The sequence below is a fragment of the Panicum virgatum genome, chromosome 3K, assembly GCF_016808335.1.
Source record: "Panicum virgatum strain AP13 chromosome 3K, P.virgatum_v5, whole genome shotgun sequence".
In the NCBI taxonomy this organism is placed as follows: Eukaryota; Viridiplantae; Streptophyta; class Magnoliopsida; order Poales; family Poaceae; genus Panicum; species Panicum virgatum.
Window position 1 is genome coordinate 11,385,062 of NC_053138.1, and position 21,298 is coordinate 11,406,359.

A 21,298-nucleotide genomic window follows, 5' to 3' on the forward strand; every position below is an offset into this window, starting at 1 on the left:
TTTTGAGCCTAGGACTTGTAATAATTTGTGCTTGGGATTATGTGAACATACTGATGCAGGATCACTACTTTCAGTGGACTAATGGATCCAATCTTCATATAAAATTCTGAAAGATGGTGGGGGCAGTAGTCACTGCAGCTTTATAAGCTGAGCATACCTAACATATGCAAATGCAAGAACCCATCCTCGAGAGAGGAGACTTAACCTCTCTGAACACCAGCTTTTGTCCAAATCTTAATTTGGTATTTTTTTCAAGCCATCTTATTGAGTTTGTTTCTAGCATCTTTGCTTGGTCGATGCTTCGGTGAAGTTTTTTGACATAGATTAGAGAGCCTGGTTGGTCAGTAGACTTAACCTCTCTGAACACCAGCTTTTGTCCAAATCTTAATTTGGTATTTTTTTCAAGCCATCTTATTGAGTTTGTTTCTAGCATCTTTGCTTGGTCGATGCTTCGGTGAAGTTTTTTGACATAGATTAGAGAGCCTGGTTGGTCAGCTAGCATTGCTTCTGGGGTGATATTGCCATGTGAGATTCCTGGGTCCTGTGTTAGCCCAGTGTTAGCAAGTCACCAAGGAGCATTTTCGGTGTTAGCCAAGCTAATGCGGACCATCCAGCAACGGCAACTGGGCCTCGTAGGTCCACTCGGGCCAAAGTGAAAAATTTTCTATTATTAAGTATTTGATAATTCATTTAATTGATAAAAATTGGTTAATATGCAAGAAAATTATATTTCTAGCTCCTAAATGAATAAATACCCTACATGAATGTGTGTACCAAATTTTAAGTGAAAATAATAAAAAACGTAACTGATATAGTGCAAAATAGGGAGTAGTAGTTCAATATGTATGAAAGATATATGAGATGTGTTCAATTTGTGAACACTTTAACGCAAAATATCGTAAAATCATGTGAAACTTTTTTGTCATGCTTTTAATATGATATTATGATGCCATGCCAAGTTTCGGAATTTTCGGACCACATTTTCATATTCTTATTTTTTAAAAAAAATGCCTTCCAAATACAAGTTCAAAATAAAGTACCTAAAATAGTTGATTTTTGGAAATTTATTTTGTATATGATGTACATTTGTATTTTAGTCTCAAAATATAATTTTTGGTGATTTTTTTGAACTTTGGTTGAGGTACCTACAGTTCAAATTAGCTACTTTTTTGAATTTTGGTAGGATTTTCATGGTAGTATAAATCATATAACTTATTGCGCCTTCCTTTAACCAAGTCTGTTATCTGTCTTAGTGGCTAGTGCCACCAACCATATCCATCCCCATCAAGAGAAGGGGTTGGTTCGAGACCCCCATGGCTCAAAGGCCTCTTTTTTTTGCCTTTTTTCCCCTTCACTACTAACAGCAGGGGCAAGGGTTGTTTTTTTTTTCATTTTTTTCTTCGCTTACAAGGTTCTTTCTTACAACTATAGTGCATACATAGTGATTACAACTCGTTCATGTCATTAATACCATAATACTACAATTTTGGAGAATACATAGTGATTACAATTTTGATCTACAATTCTAGTGCTTACATCCATAGTTCATCATAACGAAAATCAAGCCGATAAAAATCATAAAAGCACAAAATGCCGCCAAAATGTATACATGCAACACTTCTTTTTTTCAATTCAATAATTCTGTTGAGGTTGCCATTCATCTTCTTCAATTCAACGGGAAGAATGGACAAATCTGCTCTACTTGCATCACCTTCTTCTCCAAAATTGGACACCATCAGTTGTGCAGCAGCTTGTCCTTCCCCAAAATTGGCCCGTGCCTCTTTCATCGTACCATTCAAGCGCAACCATTCAATGTACTCGTCGAGCCACATAAAAAAGTTGCATTTCTTAATAATCTAATCCAGCAAAATAACACCAATTAAGCTAAAATCACATGAAATCGACAAAAAGAAATGAATGGTAAACCAAAATCGACAACATGAGCACAAACCTTCCCTGGTTGTGCCTTGCTTTCGCACTTCACGAACTCCCGACCGTAGTTTCCGTTCTCTGTTTTTTTTTTGTTCTAAGCCGCACGAGCGGCTCCAAGCGGGAGCAATCAGGGCAGCGGGTGAGCGGCACAGGGCCGTAATTGGGCCAGCCATGTACTCCCTCGGACGAGCTGCTCGCACGCGACATGCTCCCAGAAGCAGCGAGGCCGGCGGGGACGGCGAGCGCGCAACAGGCCGGCGGGGACGGCGAGGCGGCCGGTCAACAGGGCCGAGCAAAGGCAGCCGGCGGGCAGGTCGGTGGCCGAGGGCTCCTACTTGTGGTCGGGCAGGGGGCTCTGGTGCTCCGAGAGCACAGGCGGGTCGGCAGCCGGGGGAGCTCTTGTGCTCCTGCCCGCGCTCGAGCAGAGCTCGCGCGGCAGCCGAGAGCACCGCGCTCCGGCCCGCACTCAACCAGCCCGCGCTCTAGCAGCCCGCGGGGACGGCGCCGAACAAACCGCGGGGACGGCGAGCGCGGGGGGACGGCGAGCTGGCCGCGGGGACGGCAGCCTGGGCTCCTGCAGCCCGCGGGGACGGCAGCCTGGGCTCCTGGCCGCGGGGACAGTGAGCGCAGGGGGACGGCGAGCAGACCGCGGGACAGCAGCCGGGGCTCTTGGCCGAGCTCCAGCAGCCTGCGGGGACGGCAAGTGCGCGGATGGCGATGGCGAGCGCGCGGGGACGGCGAGCACGTGGGGACGGCGCCGAGCAGTCCGCGGGGATGGCGACCGCGCGGGGATGGGACGCCGACCGCGCGGGGACGGGGATGACTGCCGCCTGCTCGACCCGCTCGAGCTGCAGCAGGCCCGCGGGCGCTCGAGCTGCAGCTGCCCGAGCAAGGCCAGCGCTCGAGCGGCCACAGGCCAGCAGGCGCTCGGGGCCGAGCTGCTGCAGGCGCGCGGGGACGGGGCCGAGCGGCGGCGGGAGCGGAGGCCGGCGGCGGGCGCTCGGGGCCGACCAGATGCAGGCGCGCGGCGCGCGGGGACCGGGCCGGGCGGCGGCGGGAGCGGAGGCCGGCCGCGGTCGGTCAGGGAGCTGATGCAAGCGTGCGGGACGGTGCAGTGCGGCGGCGGGAGCGGAGGCCGGCGGCGGGAGCGGAGGCCGGGGCCGAGCGGCGCGCTCGGTTGGATAGGATTGGGGAATTTCTGCTAGGTTGGTGCCGCGATTTAGGGTTGGGGGCACTGCTGACGTGTGGGCCCCACGCCTTGGTCCCACCTGTCGGGGCGCAGTGACGGAAGGGATGCTGGGTCCCGCCTGTCAGGGTGCAGGAGGGACGGAAACCTTCCGTGATGGCAATTCTGAGGAGAAATTTGAGGTGGAGGGGGAAAACTGAGGAGGAGGGTGAGCTAAGGGGAATACTGAGGAGAGTGGCTAGACTAGTGGGAGAAATGTAAATAATCCTTTTTTTTCATCATGAAAGACCATCCATTAATTATGTTCACTTTTGCTAGATGCTTGGATTTGGTAGACCGATAAAAGTAAGGAAAAATCCACTCCAACCCACGAACGTTGGATACATGTATGATGAAAATGAAGGTTATGGGGATTATGAATGTGCATGCATCTTCTCTATCTCCATCTCAACAGGCTCTTCAAAGTGACTCTCACATCGAAGAAGGGTACGGTGACAAAGAAATTACTTCTTGGATGGACCAAGTGCACCTCTCTTCAGTGTGTTGACATTATTATTTGAGAAGAGATCTTCCTTACTTCACTTACACCTTCTAGAAGTTGTCCCTATGCGTCATCATGTATATGTAAAAGGTTTTTTTTTATCGGAATATGATTTAAAAGGTTACCAACATTGTGTCTAGCAAAGAAGCGAAACATGAGCTTATCAATCTTTTAGTGTCCAACAAAGAATTTATTCTGCCTACTGCACCATCTTCCTCATGAGATGCTTCAAGGGAGACATGCCGAATGACCGATTTCTTTTACGGTGAGTTAAGACGTGGTTTCCTAATATTACCCATAATCCCTTATATTTGTTGAAAAATGTTAAATGCCAGGCCATGATCTCTTGTACCCAGTGAGTAGATTTCATTATTCAGAGAGTTCAGCACCAAACTGCATGCAGAAACAAACCAAAACTTGCATCTCTACCAGAAACTAAGATTGAACTGAGAAAATGAACACCAAAACCGTCCAGGTTCAATTTATTCCGTGATGGTTGGTGGTTGCTTGCTACCACTCCAAGCTTGTTCAGTCCGTTCAGTTTGTTTGTTTTGATATGTGCGTTCAGTTTATATGGCGGAGAGGCGCTGCACAAGCATGTCGAACACTTGGTCCCTGTCCAGCATGTTGATCCTGACGCACCGCGCGTCTCCTCCAAACTGCTCCCCGCCGCGCGCCACGATCTTGTGGCCGGCGAGGAACTCGGCGCAGTCCTCCACGCCTTCCTTCTCGCATCGCAGCCACGCGAATGCTGCAAAAACAAGACCGAATCCGAGGATAATTCAGAGTACCTTGGCTGCAAATGCAAAGCATCGATCTGTGTTGAATTATGCAGTGGCAATGGCGGATTGCAGGTGGTTGTTACCAGGACAAGCTGTCACGGTTCGCTTGCTAAAGTTGCAGTGGCCGGCGGTCTCCTCCGGCAGGCTGAAGGCGCCGGAGGCCGCCACGGCGGCGCGCAGGGTGCGCCAGCGCTCCTCCAAGCGCCGCCGCGCGAAGTCGAAGAGGCGCGGCCCCGTAGCGCCGCTGCCATCACCGGCCGGCGGGGTCTCGTAGGCGTCGGAGACGACCCCGAGGATCTTGGTGGCGCGCAGCTGCGACTCCCTGGATACGCCGATGGTGCTCCGGTCGACGAAGTAGACCATCTTCCTGGCCACCTCGGGGTCCTTCACCAGCGCCCACCTGAGAAATCGTCGCCGTCGTTGTCAGAAATGCACCGCCGCTAGCTTCTGCCGGCGTGCCGGGAATTCGGACATACCCGAGCCTCGTGCCGGCGTGGCCGGTGATCTTGGACACGGTGAAGAGCATGATGTCGTGGGCGGCGCGCCCTGTGATGGGCTTGTACTGCGGCCAGTAGTAGACCAGGTCGTGGATCGCCTTGCCACCGGCGACGACGGCCTCGCGGACGGCACCGTCGGGGTTGTTGGGCGAGCAGACGAGCTCGATGCACTCGCCGCCGGCGAACGTGTTGGCGTCGCCGGCCCAGCGGTAAAGCCCCGAGAGCTGGAGGTCCGTCTGCGGCGGATACGACTGGCACGCAGGAAAAAAAAACATCACAATGAATTTGCTTGCTTTCCATGATAATATATATAGCAAGCAGTAAGGCTACTAAGACTCTGGCTTGAGTGATCTCACGGAGTAGTATGGCGCCGGCGAGACGACGGGGACGGGCTTGTCCCCTTGCGCCGGCGAGCTGAGCGCGTACATGGCCGCCTGGTAGAGCTGGGTGGCGCCGGTGCCGACGACGAGGTGGTAGCCGTCGGCCACGGCGTTGCCGACGACACGGTGGAGCCGGCGCACCTCGCGCTCGAGCTCTGGCTCGAGGAACCAGCAGAGCGCGGCGTCGTCGGAGACGTAGCTCATAGCCTGGCAGCCCCGGATCACGGTCGCCGCGCGGCCCCCGACCTCCCGCCAGAACGCCTCGTACATCATCGGGTCGCCGCTGCACGCACACGGCAAAAACCAAAAGCTTTGATGAGACCATACGCGAGACTCAGTTACCTGGTGCCGCGGCGCGGCGCGGCGTGGCGAGAAAAGATGGACGAGCGGGCGCGCACAGCTCGAGGTTGAGGACGGCGTCCGGCGCCAGCGCGACGGCGTGGTCCGGGTCCTCGCCCTCCGGCCGCAGCTCGCCGCCGTCCTCCGGCTGCAGCGCGACGTCGTCGGCGCCCGACCTCGCCGCGCACCCGCGGCGGCGGCGGCGGCTGCCGTCGACGACGTAGCTGCGGAGGAAGTACGCGAGGGAGGCGGCGTTGCACAACAGCGTCGCCCACACGGCGAGCCCGGCCGCGCCGGCCGGCACTCGCGGCCTCTCACCACCGCCCCCGGCCATCGGCGCGCGCGCGGCGATCACCTTGGTTGTTCTCGTAGCGGGGAGCTTGGGAGCGAACACCGCACGCGGTAGCCTTATCTTGCGCCTCTGCTGATGAGGACAGCCTGCGAGCTGATGCAGGAGGAGGAGGCCGCCCCTGGATTTAAAGCCCCGGCCGGCGCTCGCGACACGCATCGCACGCGGGCCGGTGGCGTGCCGCGGCGCTGGACGACGACGGGGGAGGCGAGGAGGTGGAGGCGGCGGTTGCTTGCGGGCGACGGCGGCCGCGCCTTTTCTGCGGCGAGGTTGTTGCAGCCAACTTTGGAGCGATCGATGGCGGCGAGCTCGCTCGCAGCGAACTTTGGATGGATCATGGGTCGATGGCTGGAGCAGGAGCAGGGGGATCGTGCTGCGTGGTCCTGGGAGCTGACGCTGACAGAGCTATCCATCCAAATCCAAGCAGCACCGGGCATGCCACAAGGAAGAAAGCGTTGCAGATCACGAGCCAGACGGGCGCTCTTGAAAACCTTTCCTGAATTTCTTCAAAAAAAAAACTTTCCTGGGAGGAGGAATTCTGATGGTGATTGACAGATTGAACCGCAGGGATCGTGTCGAGCTGTGACGTTTCCGACGGGAGTGCAAGAACATGCTAACATCATCAGGAAAGACAAGAGAAAAGTAAAGCTCTGGTACAGCGATAGATGAGACCACACTACAGTAGAGACATTTTTGAGCTGCTGGACGACGACGACGCCGCTTGGCAACGGGAGCCTGGAGCAATCACCAGCCTCCAAGGCTGCGTCTTGCAATTGCCAACGCCAACATCGTCTGAGAATCTAAAAAAAAATCGTCGTCTGACGAGATCGTTTCGTCTCGAGCACAATAATACAAGATGGTGCACCACACCGGGAAATCACTCGCAACAGCGACAAGCGGCAAGTACGCGGGCACAGTACAGAGCACGTGAACATAGAACATTCAGATAAGAAACGAACAATGGCCGTTCGGGCATCATTTATTTGACAGCGAGTAACAGTAAAACAAATACAGTGGAAGTCGTAGACAGTAGACTCAATGGTGGATGATGCTAAAGAATGGTTGGTTCCATGGCTGTTCAGCAATATTTGGTGCTCTGCTCACGAAACCGGCCAGCGCCAGCCCGGGCAGCTCTGCTCACCGCCCGTACCAGCTCCTCTGGGGCTGGGCGTCGGTGTCATTCATCAGCTTGTCGAGCACCACGTTCAGGTCCACGTTCTGCCCGTTCTCCGTCAGCTTGCGCACCGTCGCCCTGACCTGCTCTTTCGAGAACCCCATCGTGGCCACCTTGTCGATCACGTCGTCGATGGGCACTCTGGTGCCGGAAGAAGAGCCGATCGGCGTGGAGCTGACTGGCGCAGCCTGGGGCAGCACCTGAGCTGTGGGAAGCCTGCCATAGCCGCCGCTTCCACCGGGAGGGGCAAAGGGCGAGGGCGGCTTCATTCCAGCATTGCCACGGTGGGATGGAGACCCGGTGTAACCATAAGACTCGGCGAAACCGCCAGCACCCGGTGGTTTGTATCCAGCATTGTATGGCGGTGGTGGCCCGGAGTTTGCCCTGACAGCAAGGGGCTCGTACATGCCAGGGTTTGGCCCGTAGAAAGGAGCAGCGGGTCCACTAGGGGGTGGCATATAAGGGGGTGGTGGGCGTACATTTGGTGGATAGCTCTGGGCGGGAGGGCAATATGGTGCTGGTTCTTCGGGCTGCTGGGGCACCGGGGGTGGAAGCGCAGCTGAGGGGTTAACACTTGCAGGAGGGGGACGTTGAGAATATTGAGCAAACTGAGGTGGGGTTTGGTAGTGCTGGGGTGGTGGTGGCTGTGCCGCTTGAAGCTGCAGAGCTGGTGGAGCTTGGTATTGCTGATGGGTGGCCTCAGTTGGCTGTGCTGATTGGGGATAATAAGATTCCTGTGGTATGGATGGCACTGAAGGTGCTGGCAGAGCGGGTGCGACTGATGGAACCTGGGGATGCGGTACATGGGCAGGGAAGTGAGTTGGAGGTTGGTTTTGAGTTGGGGGTGGAGGTGGTGCAGTTGGAGCAGGAAGGACAGGCAGTGGTGCTGGTGGTTGTGAAGGGGGAGGGGCTTGGTTCTGAGATTGAATGGGTTGCTGGGGTGGAGTTGGCTGCTGCCGCAAGTCTGCGTGCCCAGCATCAGTATTTTCTGAATGAACATCCCCTGCTTTGGGCACTTGGAGCTTAGCTAGTACGATCTGAGTCTCAACAATTTCCTGCTTGTCACGCAAAATCTGCACACCTGCTTGAACCTGTAAGTCGTGAATAGAGGGTTAATCATGGGACTAAACACCACAACTGTTATGGAATTACGGTACAGAACAGATAGGTACAAATGAGCACCAAATGAGGTGTTTCCTACAATGGTCGTCTATAAGAGAACAAAAAATAAAAAAGAAATATAATTGACCAAAGAGTGAAACATGATGCATGAACACACATAGAACTATCAGATGAAGAATATGTTATACGAATGTAAAAACATTATTTATATTATAAAACATGCATGTAAATAAAAATAATCTTGATACATCTACATGCTTCCACAACCTTGGTTGGGGCTGAAACAAACTTCGTACTAACACAGAAACTCAGATGGTGTGCATATTGCCCTAAGCAACCTTACAGATTAGCCAATATATGATACAACATATTCCTAGAAGAGGCAAAGTTAGCAAATGTAAACAATGACGCGAGTTTAAGTGTATGACCCAGCTGCAACCTATGAACCGTTAAGAATAAAAAAAATAGAAATGATAACAGTGCATAAAAGTAATAAAGGTTGAATGTCATAAGCAAAACACACAAAAATGTACAATAACGCTTGATTATAGTCATCACAAACATAAACGAGGTAAAAAAAAGAGAGAATAGATATTGCATAGGAAACAAAAATACCCTCATCTTGACTATCAGAACTAAAGAACTAGCATTTTGTTATGACCGCATGGTCCATTCTCCAACGCAGAAAAGGAGAGAGGGGAGTAGGGGACACACAGGGAGGGGGAGGGGTTACACAGTTATAGCAACAGAATCTTACCTCACGAAGTGTGTTCTCGAATTGCCTCAGTTTTCCATCAGTACTTCCATTATTGTTACCGATTGTTAACTTCAGCTCACCAACAGAGTTCTTGAGATGGTATGTCCTGTCCTCCAGCTGTGAAAGCCTTGAGCTTACACCTTCGAGTGCATGAAGAAGATTATCAGCATATTTCTTCATGGTACGATCGATATCCACTATAGTGACTGCACTAAAGTTGCTCCTCTCTTCTTCATGATTAACTTTCTTTAGCATGTGTTGAGGCTCCAATACACCAGAACTCTGGATGTAGGATAAGGTAAAAGAATGGGTAAATACCTCACAGGGAAAGTGAAAAATAGGGCAGCGATAACAATTATAACCATGTGAATTGACAAACAATCATGCATCATATTGAAAAGGACAATATATGCAAGAGTGGTTATTTACAAATTACAGAAACAGATGAAATGAATGGACCAGTGATTCTGTGTTCCTCATGTTAGAAATTAAACAGTGGTCAATAAATTGCATGAACAGAACAAATGATTCTTGTATTAACTAAAGCAAATAAGAAGCATACACTATCATTAATACATAAAGTGCGTATAATGATGGCATGATGCTGAATTTGAAAGCACAAATATAGTGCTGAATCTGAAAGCTCAAGTATATTGCTGAATTTGCCAACACAAATACATATGAATTTGAAGTATGAATGTAGTATGTGAACCTATATCACTCAAAGTTCAACAATGCTGGATGAACAGGCATAATAAGGAAGTTAACACACTATGAAATGAAAGATATTTTTTTCCCTGAATGTAGTGCATACTGCCAATAAAGAAAAGCTCAGCAATTAATTTTTGTCCTAAGTCCTAACAAAGTCATAGAAAACAGCATCCATATGAATGCACTTTACAGTAAATAAAAAGGCCCATGTTCAGCAAGTGAAGCCACAGAGAGGACAGAAGCAAGGATGCAAATATATGGAGCACTGCTTTGAAGACGCCAAGGACACAAATATATAGTGCATTGTCCAGATATAATTTGCTACTGAAAGATGGAAACTGTTGTGCAAGGTGTTAGAGCACTCATATGTATGATAGCCATTTGCAAATTCTGTAAAGAGCCTAGGGCTTGGTGTATAGGATAGGACAAGCAACGCCAACACATAACAAGAAAATAAAGAGATCACACACACTGTAGATAAAGGAAAATACACATCACATCTGCATGTACTTCTTTTTTTTTGTGGAGAATCTATAGGCACCAATTTTCAGACATCGGAGCCAAAAAGGCTACTTCCAGTTTATCTTTCTGATGCCTGCAGAAAGTGAGCAACCGTACCGACTCCTTCATTCCCAACGGTATCGTGAACTACGACATCACCGGCTACGAAGCACGCGAGCTAGAAAATAACCTTGACAAATTTTGTTCGATTTGCGAGTGAAGGGGCACTTTGAACAGATCTATCTATCAGCTGAGCCATGATCGGCGCCGGCGAGTGAGCAGTATAGTACCTTGAGGGGGTTGGGGGACGCGTCCTTGGAGTCGAGCGGCCCCCAGGCGCCCACCGCAGGGGCCGAGCCAACGGGGACCGCGCTGGCGCTGGTGGCGGGGCGGATGGGCTGGAAGTCGTAGCTGGGCAGCACCTCGTCGGCGCTGTTTCCGTTGCCGTTGCCGTTGGCGCCGCCGTAGTGGGGGCGGCGCCCGTGGCTCTCCGCCTCCTCCTGCGGGTCGGGGCTCATCAGATCGGCCAGCCCGCCGCCGCCGGACGCCGGCGGCGAGGACGCGGCGGCGCCGGAGGCGGCGAGGCCCTGGATCTGCTTGTCCATGAACTGCGACGCGTTCATCGCGGCGAGGCGGCGAGGCGAGACGCGGCGGCGGCGGATCGGAGCTGCTGGGCTGTTTGTTGGGGGCGGAAGCGGAAGCTTATGGCTTGAGGTGGGAGCCAAGTGATTAATTATTTAATTAATCGATTTCCTAGTTTTTTTTTAGATTAATCGATTTCTTAGTTATTACGCCACGCGATTAAGCCTTGGAGTCCTTTTCGGTGGCATTGGGTAGTGGGCCTAAATCGATGATGGGCCTATAGAAGAAATTGGCCCGAGCGAAGGAGCGGCCCAATCGAAATGGAGAAGGCGACGCCGTCGCCGACGAGTCGGTTCCTCCCGTCTGCCCCGCCTCGGTCCGACGGCGGCGGGATCGGGCTGGCCGCGACTCCGGCTGGGCCCTGGCGGCGCGGCGCAAACGCGAGGTGGTAGACTCCACTCACAGCTGGTGGCTCCTCGTCTCCTCGCGGCTTCTCTGCAATCTATTCGCGCTGCAGTGCAAGTCGAAGAGAACGGAGAACTGGAGGGGTTCTGGATTGCGAGAGTGGTTTGGTTTTCGAATAATTCTGCCGGCATCGATCTCGATAAAATGTAAGATACTGATAGTTTTGTTGTGTTTGTTGCTTGGAGTCTTAGGAGTGTGCTTTAAGTTTAAGATGCCATCATTCATTCCTTCATGATTCATGAGTCCATCATAGCTAAGCTGATCCTTTTTTTGACTGCGCAGTGGCAGCAAGCATCCTAGGATGAGGCGCCTGGCATATATGTACCAGAGCAGCTCCGTGGACTGGAGTCTAGAGGTGACATTTTGAGTAGTACACACAACTATCTGGTCCCCCCAATTAACTAGTGATTTTACACCAACAGTGACCCTGTATGGCAGCATTCGATGCCCAGTGTCCGTGCGGAGTCGATTTCTTGACGGGGTTTCAAGATCGCTTGACATGTGAATCCTTTGTCTACCACCTTCTTACTGCTGTTGGTTATACAAAGCTACAAGTTTCAGAATATTGATGATCTTTTTCTCCTCGTTTTGATTTTACGATCGTTTCTGCTTCTTGTTTGCTTTCCCTTGTCTATCCTTTGGCAATTGATTGACTCCTTTGAATCATCTATTAGGTGATGGTCATGTAGTCAGGAGGGCTGCGGCCTTCAGAGAGAAGATTAAGTAGTGAGGGAAAGATCGAAGGGGACTTGTGATCAGATACTGCTAATTTTAGGTGGCCTGGCCGCCTGGCTAGCAGAGTTGAGGAAATTTTTTTTAAAAAAAAAGAATTAACGAAGACTATAAACTTGTTTAGCCGGAGGCCGTGCTTGTGAGCTGGAGAAAACAACTTTCTCATCAATTAGCATTTAGATAAATAAAAGCTCAGCGTGACATCAGTTTGGCCTGCCTTTTGGACCATGACATACTCTCTGGTTCTACCTTTCTGCTTTGCAAAAAGCTAACTTGACTTCATTTTTGTCTTAGTTTTTGGATCATGGAATGCTGCCATAGTTTTTTCTTTTTGACACTGCCCAAGTGTAAGTCCACCCATACTTTTGAGACATTCATGCTTCTCTTTAGTTGTTATATAACTACAAGAATGGACAGGTACCTTAATTTCAGGAAGGAACCGCTATAAGGTGATGCAATCCATCCTGCAAATTGTTACGTTTTGTGCAATATCACATATGGTAGTCTCTGCAATGCTTTCCCATAAGTCCTCTCACAAAGTTGCTTCCCATAAAGTTTCCAAATGTTCCTGATCATATAAGCTCGTTCTATACCTTAGCTGATTTGTTATTCCTTCATCTATCGTTAAGATAAAGTCAGTCCATTCTTTTTAAAGAATATGTGGGAGAGCTGTGTATCATTGCATTCAGAAGAAAAAAGAAAATACGCACCAAAGTCAGTACATTAACTGTTCCTTTTACTGGCTGCTAGACTTTGTACTTGTATTCTGGTGCACTATCAAGCATGGTGAATGCATTTGTACTTGCTCTCTCCTTTATCATCAGTTCTTAGGTATATTTTACTGTAGATGAAATTATCTTTCATGGTCAATGCAGGGATTCTAACCTCTGTTTTGGAAGCGTCATACCTAGGAAATTAGGTTTCTGTAGCATGTCGTTATTTGACCATGGAATCTTGCAACTATTTCAAGAAACTAACATAGGGATATGATGTACATGAACTGGAACCTTAGTACGATGACTCGATGAGTGATGTTTTAGAATTATATAACTATCTAAATGAACATCACAATTCTGATTTTTTGCATGAGATCAGTGCAAGAAAGTTGTGGAACCACCACAAGTAGACATTTCCCGTTTAATCTCATACCTAGTTTGTCATCAAAAAAATCCATTTCTAATGTCATAGACATGCCGTGAAAAGCAAAGCTAATCTTTCTTGGGAATCGTTAACTACCGTCTAATTTAGGTGAAGATTGGAGCTGATAGTGGACAAGCAACGAATATACTGCATAATTATGTTCATATCAGTGTAAAATGCGCGCACCCACCTCAAAAACAAAATTAATGTGCATATGATAAAAGCTGATTAGGTCACAAAGTGGAGAAAGATGGTTACAGCTATATTATACGGATACTTTTGGTTTAATTGCTGCTTAGAGCGGAAAGAGATCAAAGGACTCCGCTCCACTACCCATAGAACCCGGGCACTGCTCTCGAGATGTTCTCTAAAGAACAATTATCTTAGTTAATTAAATAATGACTAAATATGTATAGCTTCAGTGTTATGGACCCTTGCCAATTTTATATTGGTGTTTCTAATCATTTCACAGTGCGCACCAAAGAACTGATTGATTTGTGTAGTCTACAACTCTATATTTGTTCTTGATTTTGCAGGTTTACAATAGGAGTTGTGAAAGTAGAGGGGAGGGGCAATTGTTTCTTGCAAGCCAGTTGATGGAAAATAGGCTAATTCACAATACATCAGAGTGCAATTTATCACTATCTAATCATTACATACCGTTGATAAATTCATCTATTCATGTCTTGATGAAGCCAGCATATGATCTGGATTGGTGTTCAATGATACTTATGTTGAAGATTGATTTTGGTACAGAATAATTGATTTTAATCCATGGTTTATTTCGAAATGAAATGATTGCAAGATTTCTGCATGGCACTCGTTAATTGGACATCTGAAGCTCAGCTGCTGCTCTGGAGTCTAAAGTTCATTTTATTTCTGGAACTCTGCTTGTAAAATGAGGACTTTCCTGATTATAGCTCCTTGAGTTTGTCACTGAGAAAGCTTCTACCATTTTCTCAAGCATGGCAAGGCTACAAATCTGAAGAACAAAATATGTATGGTATGTATTAACCCTTCTAGCTTAATATTTGAACGGCAGGTACATTTTCTTTTCTATCAGTTGTGTTCGGTTTCAGTTTCTGGTACCATATGCTTGAAGAGCTTCATTTCCAGTGGCAGATGGGCATCTGTTTTCAGAAACATCACAAGGTCGAGTCCATAATATTTCAGCAGGTAACCATTTAGAAATGAAGAAATTATCTGCTCTGCTTGAAGTTATATTTCATTTCTATGGAAAGAACCCTGCAATCAAATGCTTCAACAAGTGTCCTTTTTTATCCTCTCTGCACCTCCCTTTGAAATGTGGAACATACTACTGAGCAGGCGATTCTGTTTGTTTTCCCCTGTCTAGGCATCACTAATTTTGTAATTCTTTTTAGAAACACAAAAATTTGGAAACTAGTTGCCGCCCCACTCCATAGCTCCTTTTGTTCATTGCTCCTTCACCAGTTACGGTGCTATATTCGCTTATTTATTGCTGATTCATGTCTACCATGCCCTTAATTGCTCGGCATTAAACAAATGTCCACCTCCCCCAATGATATCTGTGTTTATCTGTTCCACCATCACCTTCTCACATGATGTCTACCCTGTCCTTGTGTATTCTATTCTCCGTGTCTTTAACCTCTCCATGTGTCCTACCACCTCACCACCACCCCTCATGCTTAGATTCTCTCCTTGTCAATGTCTCTCATGTACACCATTTTCATCCTTACTGTTACTTGCAAGCTAGCTTTTGAATATTTCAGTTCTTTTATTCATACTCTCTCCTTTTTTCCCTTTTAGTTTGAATTTTGTACACCTTTGCTTCTCCCAACCGTAAAACTCACCTTGGCTTTTGGTTTGTAGGATTAATTAAATTTGGCTACACCCCTAACAAAAAGATGAATCACATGATTACCAATAGCCACACCATGTCTACAAGGGCCTAAAAATGGAATATTATTGGGTGGATGCAGTCACGCGGCAAGTATCTGCATTCTCCAATAGTCCACTGCCTCACGTGATCGCTTGATCGCTTTTGCTTAATAAAATCAAAGATAAATATGCCATACTGAGATACCTTTCAACTACTGGTTGATTTAATTACCGCTATGTATAGCATGTACAAGCACCATGCAAAGAACAGATACTTTGACATTTTGCCAACAAACCTGCCAATGCCATACGCATCAAGGTACAAACTGAAGCAGGTGAACAATTTGTTTCAGTAGATCAGATCAAGATGTGGTGAAAACCTTGGAAACTGTGCACTGTGCAAATGATTGTACTTTTAAAACTAAAACTCCTCTATCATATTCAACAAGCATAACTTCCTCACTTCATTCTGCTTCCCTTGCATGTAAAAAATTGTTAGCCTTTCAGTTTGTACCAGCTTTCAGCTTCCCTGCTTCTGCATTGTTACCCACAATTTTCATGAACTCTGCTCATAGATTGGTTCATGAGCACTGTTACGTGTCTTGACATTTTATCAGCAGTAGTTAATTTCTAGTGTACTATACTTTGTCAGGTTCATCGATCAATGGCAATGAGTGAGCATTGTTCCTCAGTCTATTCAATCAGAGCATGCAAGTATAGTCATTGATTTCATGGATTGCTGATGGTTCTAGTTCGACTTTAATCTCTGTACATGTATGTTATCAGAGGTCAGAGCACTTATCTCTGTGCAGTAAGCAGTTTGTACCATAACCTTTTCAGGTAAAACAAGCAGCCCTGCAACAGAAGTTCTACTTCCAATGTAAATCCCCTGCAAGTTCCATTATCTTCTACAGGATCGGGATCAGTGACGCAGCAGTGGTTACTCAGAACAGCTCATTTACCAATGGGAATTTGGAAGTGCAGGAAGGTAGATCTAGATCTGTGTGCCTGCAAAATTTCCTGCCCTTTTGCCAGTATATATTTCATCTGCTGGATGGCGGCTTCCTCTACATTAATACCAAGTACAAGGGGGCAGTAATTAACAAAGCATTTAACTGTGGAAAGGCAAGATTAGATCTAACCCAGGGCATGTGACAGCAGCTCCATTGAGGGGTTTGGATCCAATCCTCCCAGTATAATCTGCCAAGGAAGTGAGGAACAGCCTCTGCCATTGAGCTTTATATAATTGTTACTGCATGGAATGAACTGGCTCTCATTCACCTCTGTGCCATGTGTTACCACTGGGTCACCAGCTGTGATGTCTCCTTTTATTCTCCTTTTTAACTTTCAATCAACTCTGGAGATTCTTACTACCATAGCAGTTCAATTGTCACCCTGCAATGATTGTAATTACAGTGCAGGGCCTACTGGTTGTTTATGCCAAGACATTAAAGTGGATTCAAGAGAAATTTGGTTCATGTGCATTCAAAATTTCAAATAAAAAAGAACTCGAAACTTTTGTGATAGTACATTTATGTTCTGGCATGAATGGAACTCTTCTGAAATCTGAATCTGCCTCCTTGTTCAGCTGAAAGATTTTTCTTCACTTTTTTAACAAATTTTACCAACTCTGTTCTAATGTTTGCAGTTTGTGGATATGCTCAAGCACGTTGCATGGAGTGGATGATAGAACTCTTCAGATTCAGTTTCTTCCATCGATACTGCAGAAGTCCATTTGATCGATGTATCCTTTTACTGCAATTCCACACCATTTCTTTCAAGTCTCAGCTCTTGTCATTCTTCTGTTCTAGAACTTCAATTGTGACCCTGCAAAACTTAAAACTGCAACCAAGCACTTGCTTGCTGTCAAAAAATGCTACTCTAACCGCCTGTTAATTTATCTTATCCCCCGTGACACACAGGCTTTCCATGAAGTTACTTAACTGTCTTCCTGATCTGATGCGGCCGGTGTGGCGCTGCTCTGAGGTGAGGCACACCATCTTTTCATCTGAGCATCAAAGCTGTTGCCGCCATTTAAAAATCTATCGCAAAGCAATTAGTCGTTGGTGTGTGTGATCCCTACCCAAAATTTTCAAATACCTAACCCTCCAATCCTACCAGTAACCTAGCATTTAGCAGCAGCAATTACCCTGCACTAGAGGCCACAAAGATGGACAGAGGTGTATGCAGTGTGCAGCACTGACCTTGGATCCAGAGATTCTGCAGGCAAACAAACACGGCCTGCATTGCTCCATGACCTCATCAAACTCTACGCTCTTTAACCTACTCCTACCCCTCTCAAACATAGCCTATTGCCCTATTTAGACCTTACTTTCTTGTTCTTACTGCTAACCTTTGGGCTTTGGCCTCCCTCTTCCTTGCAACTACAAGCATATAAAAACCTTGCACCATCTCCCATCACATGGCCTCTCTTTCTCTCTCTTCGTCTTCCTCCTCTGTTTGTACTAGTCTTGCGACATAAGCAAGACCAAGATTTGGGGGGCAATTAGCAGTAGTACATTACGGTTCTACAGAATTATTGTGTTCTTGGTCATATACTTGCAATTCAGTACAGGTGTGTTTGTCTATGGGTCTTGGTGTTATGATGAGTAGAAGAAGCAAATGGCGGGCGGCGGAGGTGGCGCTGTGCACGGTGCTGCTGCTGTGCGTAGGCTGCGCCGTCGCCGTGGACGAGCAGGGCGCGGCGCTGCTGGCGTGGAAGGCCACGCTGCGGGGCGGCCACGCGCTGGCCGACTGGAAGCCTAGCGACGCGTCGCCGTGCCGGTGGACCGGCGTGACGTGCGACGCCGACGGGGGCGTCACGGAGCTCAGCCTGCAGTTCGTCGACCTGTTCGGCGGCGTGCCGGCCAACCTGACCGCCCTGGGCGCCACGCTGTCCCGGCTCGTCCTCACCGGCGCGAACCTGACGGGGCCGATCCCGCCGGGGCTCGGCGAGCTGCCGGCGCTGGCGCACCTCGACCTCAGCAACAATGCGTTCACGGGGAGGATACCAGCGGAGCTGTGCCGGGAAGGGAGCAAGCTCGAGACGCTGTACCTCAACTCCAACCGACTGGAGGGCACGCTTCCGGACGCCATCGGCAACCTCACGGCGCTCCGCGAGCTCATCATCTACGACAACCAGCTCGCCGGCAAGATACCGGCGGCTATCGGGCGGATGGCCAGCCTCGAGGTGCTCCGCGGCGGCGGCAACAAGAACCTCCAGGGCGCGCTCCCCACGGAGATCGGCAACTGCTCCAGGCTCACCATGATCGGCCTCGCCGAGACCAGCATCACCGGGCCGCTGCCGGCGAGCCTCGGCCGGCTCAAGAACCTCACCACGCTGGCCGTCTACACGGCGCTGCTCTCCGGCCCGATACCGCCGGAGCTCGGCCAGTGCAGCAGCCTGGAGAACATCTACCTCTACGAGAACGCGCTGTCCGGGTCCATCCCGGCGCAGCTCGGCGGGCTCAGGAAGCTCACCAACCTGCTGCTGTGGCAGAACCAGCTCGTCGGCATCATCCCGCCGGAGCTCGGCTCGTGCCCCGGGCTCACCGTCGTGGACCTCTCCCTCAACGGGCTCACCGGCCACATCCCGGCGTCGTTCGGCAACCTGGCGTCGCTGCAGCAGCTGCAGCTCAGCGTCAACAAGCTCTCCGGCGCGGTGCCGCCGGAGCTCGCCCGGTGCGGCAACCTCACTGACCTCGAGCTCGACAACAACCAGCTCACCGGCAGCATCCCCGCCACGCTCGGCAGCCTCCCGTCGCTGCGCATGCTCTACCTCTGGGCCAACCAGCTGACCGGCACCATCCCGCCGGAGCTCGGCCGGTGCGCGAGCCTTGAGGCGCTCGACCTGTCCAACAACGCGCTGACGGGTCCCGTCCCGCGCTCACTCTTCGCCCTGCCGCGCCTGTCCAAGCTGCTGCTCATCAACAACAACCTCTCCGGCGAGCTGCCGCCGGAGATCGGCAACTGCACGTCCCTCGTCCGCTTCCGGGTGAGCGGCAACCACATCGCCGGCGCGATACCGGCCGAGATAGGCAAGCTGGGAAATCTCAGCTTCCTCGATCTCAGTTCGAATCGGCTGTCCGGCGCTCTGCCGGCCGAGATATCCGGGTGCCGGAATCTCACGTTCGTCGACGTCCACGACAACGCCATCGCCGGCGAGCTGCCGCCGGGGATGTTCCAGGACTTGCTCTCGCTCCAGTACCTCGACCTATCCTACAACGCCATCGGCGGCACCCTCCCGTCGGACATCGGCATGCTCACCTCGCTCACGAAGCTCATTCTCAGTGTCAACCGGCTGTCCGGGCCGGTACCGCCGGAGATCGGTTCCTGCTCCCGGCTCCAGCTCCTCGACGTCGGCGGCAACACGCTTTCCGGCAAGATTCCGGGGAGCATCGGCAAAATTCCGGGGCTGGAGATTGCTCTGAACCTCAGCTGCAACAGCTTCACCGGCACGATCCCGCCAGAGTTCGCCGGGCTTGTGAGGCTCGGGGCGCTCGACGTCTCGCACAACCAGCTCTCCGGCGATCTCCAGACGCTGTCCGCGCTCCAGAACCTCGTGGCGCTCAACGTATCCTTCAACGGCTTCACCGGACGGATGCCGGAGACGGTGTTCTTCGCGAAGCTGCCGACGAGCGACGTGGAGGGCAACCCGGCGCTGTGCCTCTCCCGGTGCGCGGGCGGCGACGCCGGTGACCGCGAGCGCGACGCGCACCGCGCCGCACGCGTTGCGATGGCCGTGCTGCTCTCCGCCCTCGTCGTGCTCCTTCTGATCGCGGCGCTCATCCTCTTCGGGCGGCACCGGCGCGCCGCCCGCGCCGGCGGCGGCGGGGACAAGGCGGACGGCGAGATGTCGCCGCCGTGGAACGTGACGCTGTACCAGAAGCTGGAGATCGGCGTGGCGGACGTGGCGCGCAGCCTGACGCCGGCGAACATCGTCGGGCAGGGGTGGTCCGGCGCGGTGTACCGCGCGAGCCTGCCGTCGAGCGGCGCCACCGTCGCGGTGAAGAAGTTCCGGTCGTGCGACGAGGCGTCCGCCGAGGCGTTCGCGTGCGAGGTGAGCGTGCTCCCCCGGGTGCGCCACCGCAACATCGTGCGGCTGCTGGGGTGGGCGGCCAACCGCCGCACGCGCCTGCTGTTCTACGACTACCTCCCGAACGGCACCCTGGGCGGCCTGCTCCACGGCGGCGGCGGCGTGACCGCCGCCGTGGTGGAGTGGGAGGTGCGGCTCGCGATCGCCGTCGGCGTCGCCGAGGGCCTCGCGTACCTCCACCACGACTGCGTGCCGGGCATCATCCACCGCGACGTCAAGGCCGACAACATCCTCCTCGCGGAGCGCTACGAGGCCTGCCTCGCCGACTTCGGCCTCGCCAGGTTCGCCGACGAGGGCGCCAATTCGTCGCCGCCGCCGTTCGCCGGATCCTACGGCTACATCGCTCCGGGTAAGCTTCCAAAATCGTAAGCTTTAATTAAATTTGCCGTCGAAATTCGTCGAACGAACACCGAATTGCATCTGATTGGACGCAGAGTACGGGTGCATGACCAAGATCACGACGAAGAGCGACGTGTACAGCTTCGGCGTGGTGCTGCTGGAGATGATCACCGGGCGGCGGCCGCTGGAGCCGTCGTTCGGGGAGGGGCAGAGCGTGGTGCAGTGGGTGCGCGACCACCTCTGCCGGAAGCGCGAGCCCCTGGAGGTGATCGACGCGAGGCTGCAGGGCCGGCCGGACACGCAAGTCCAGGAGATGCTGCAGGCGCTCGGCATCGCGCTGCTCTGCGCCAGCCCTCGCCCCGAGGACCGGCCCGTCATGAAGGACGTGGCGGCGCTGCTGCGCGGCATCCAGCACGACGACAGCGTCGAGGCACGGAAAGCCGGCGGCGGGGCGGAGGCCGCCGACGCCGAGGCGGCGGCGGGGATGAGGAAATGGGCCGACCCGAAGCAGCCCATTTCGCCGAGTAAGCTGATTGCTCTGGCCCATCCAGCCCAATCTCAAGCCCAGGCCCGGGAAAGTTCAGGGTCGCAAAGCCTGCTCAAGAACCGGGAGTGATATGGATGATCTGGACACTTTGGGCCCACTGGCAGTGTGAGTACGGAACCGGAGGGTATACATCCCGGGGGACCCGTAGAAAAGGTGGATGACCGGTCATAGCTGCGGTTTGTTGTGAAAGAGTAGCGCGGGGGGGGGGGGGGGGGGGGGGGGGGGGGGGGTTATGGGGTGTCAAATGGAATCTTTGTGGTAGGGTAC

At 51.4% G+C, this 21,298-nt stretch overlaps 2 protein-coding genes across 5 annotated transcripts; one reads left to right on the forward strand and one right to left on the reverse strand.

The window, feature by feature from the left end:
* Positions 1-3,998: 3,998 nt before the first annotated feature.
* On the reverse strand, positions 3,999-10,976 carry LOC120697551. The gene is made up of 7 exons (XM_039980818.1): positions 10,562-10,976; positions 9,060-9,341; positions 7,157-8,271; positions 5,295-5,601; positions 4,918-5,189; positions 4,525-4,841; positions 3,999-4,410 (listed from the first exon to the last, which is right to left on the reverse strand). Exons 1-7 carry the CDS (start codon positions 10,892-10,894, stop codon positions 4,229-4,231), a joined length of 2,808 nt encoding a protein of 935 aa, XP_039836752.1. The 5' UTR covers positions 10,895-10,976; the 3' UTR covers positions 3,999-4,228.
* A 211-nt stretch (positions 10,977-11,187) lies between these two features.
* Positions 11,188-21,228, forward strand: LOC120697552 (leucine-rich repeat receptor-like serine/threonine-protein kinase RGI4). Of its 4 annotated transcripts, none has more exons than XM_039980820.1 (6): positions 11,188-11,464; positions 11,601-11,673; positions 11,757-14,193; positions 14,307-14,366; positions 15,703-20,494; positions 20,580-21,228. In XM_039980820.1, exons 5-6 carry the CDS (start codon positions 17,638-17,640, stop codon positions 21,098-21,100), a joined length of 3,378 nt encoding a protein of 1,125 aa, XP_039836754.1. In that variant the 5' UTR covers positions 11,188-11,464; positions 11,601-11,673; positions 11,757-14,193; positions 14,307-14,366; positions 15,703-17,637; the 3' UTR covers positions 21,101-21,228. The 4 variants fall into 4 exon arrangements, with proteins under 4 accessions (XP_039836754.1, XP_039836756.1, XP_039836753.1 ...); XM_039980822.1 differs by having other exon boundaries at positions 15,891-20,494; XM_039980819.1 differs by having other exon boundaries at positions 11,757-14,366.
* Positions 21,229-21,298: the final 70 nt, after the last annotated feature.

Excerpts from the sequence above, each read along its gene's own strand:
- LOC120697551 (XM_039980818.1), bottom strand. The coding sequence starts at position 10,894 with ATGAACGCGTCGCAGTTCATGGACAAGCAGATCCAGGGCCTCGCCGCC. Across the intron at positions 9,342-10,561 it reads CGTCCCCCAACCCCCTCAAG|AGTTCTGGTGTATTGGAGCC; the intron begins GTACTATACTGC and ends TCCTACATCCAG. Across the intron at positions 5,190-5,294 it reads CGCCGGCGCCATACTACTCC|TCGTATCCGCCGCAGACGGA; the intron begins GTGAGATCACTC and ends CCTGCGTGCCAG.
- LOC120697552 (XM_039980821.1), top strand. The coding sequence starts at position 17,638 with ATGGGTCTTGGTGTTATGATGAGTAGAAGAAGCAAATGGCGGGCGGCG. Across the intron at positions 20,495-20,579 it reads CTACGGCTACATCGCTCCGG|AGTACGGGTGCATGACCAAG; the intron begins GTAAGCTTCCAA and ends GATTGGACGCAG.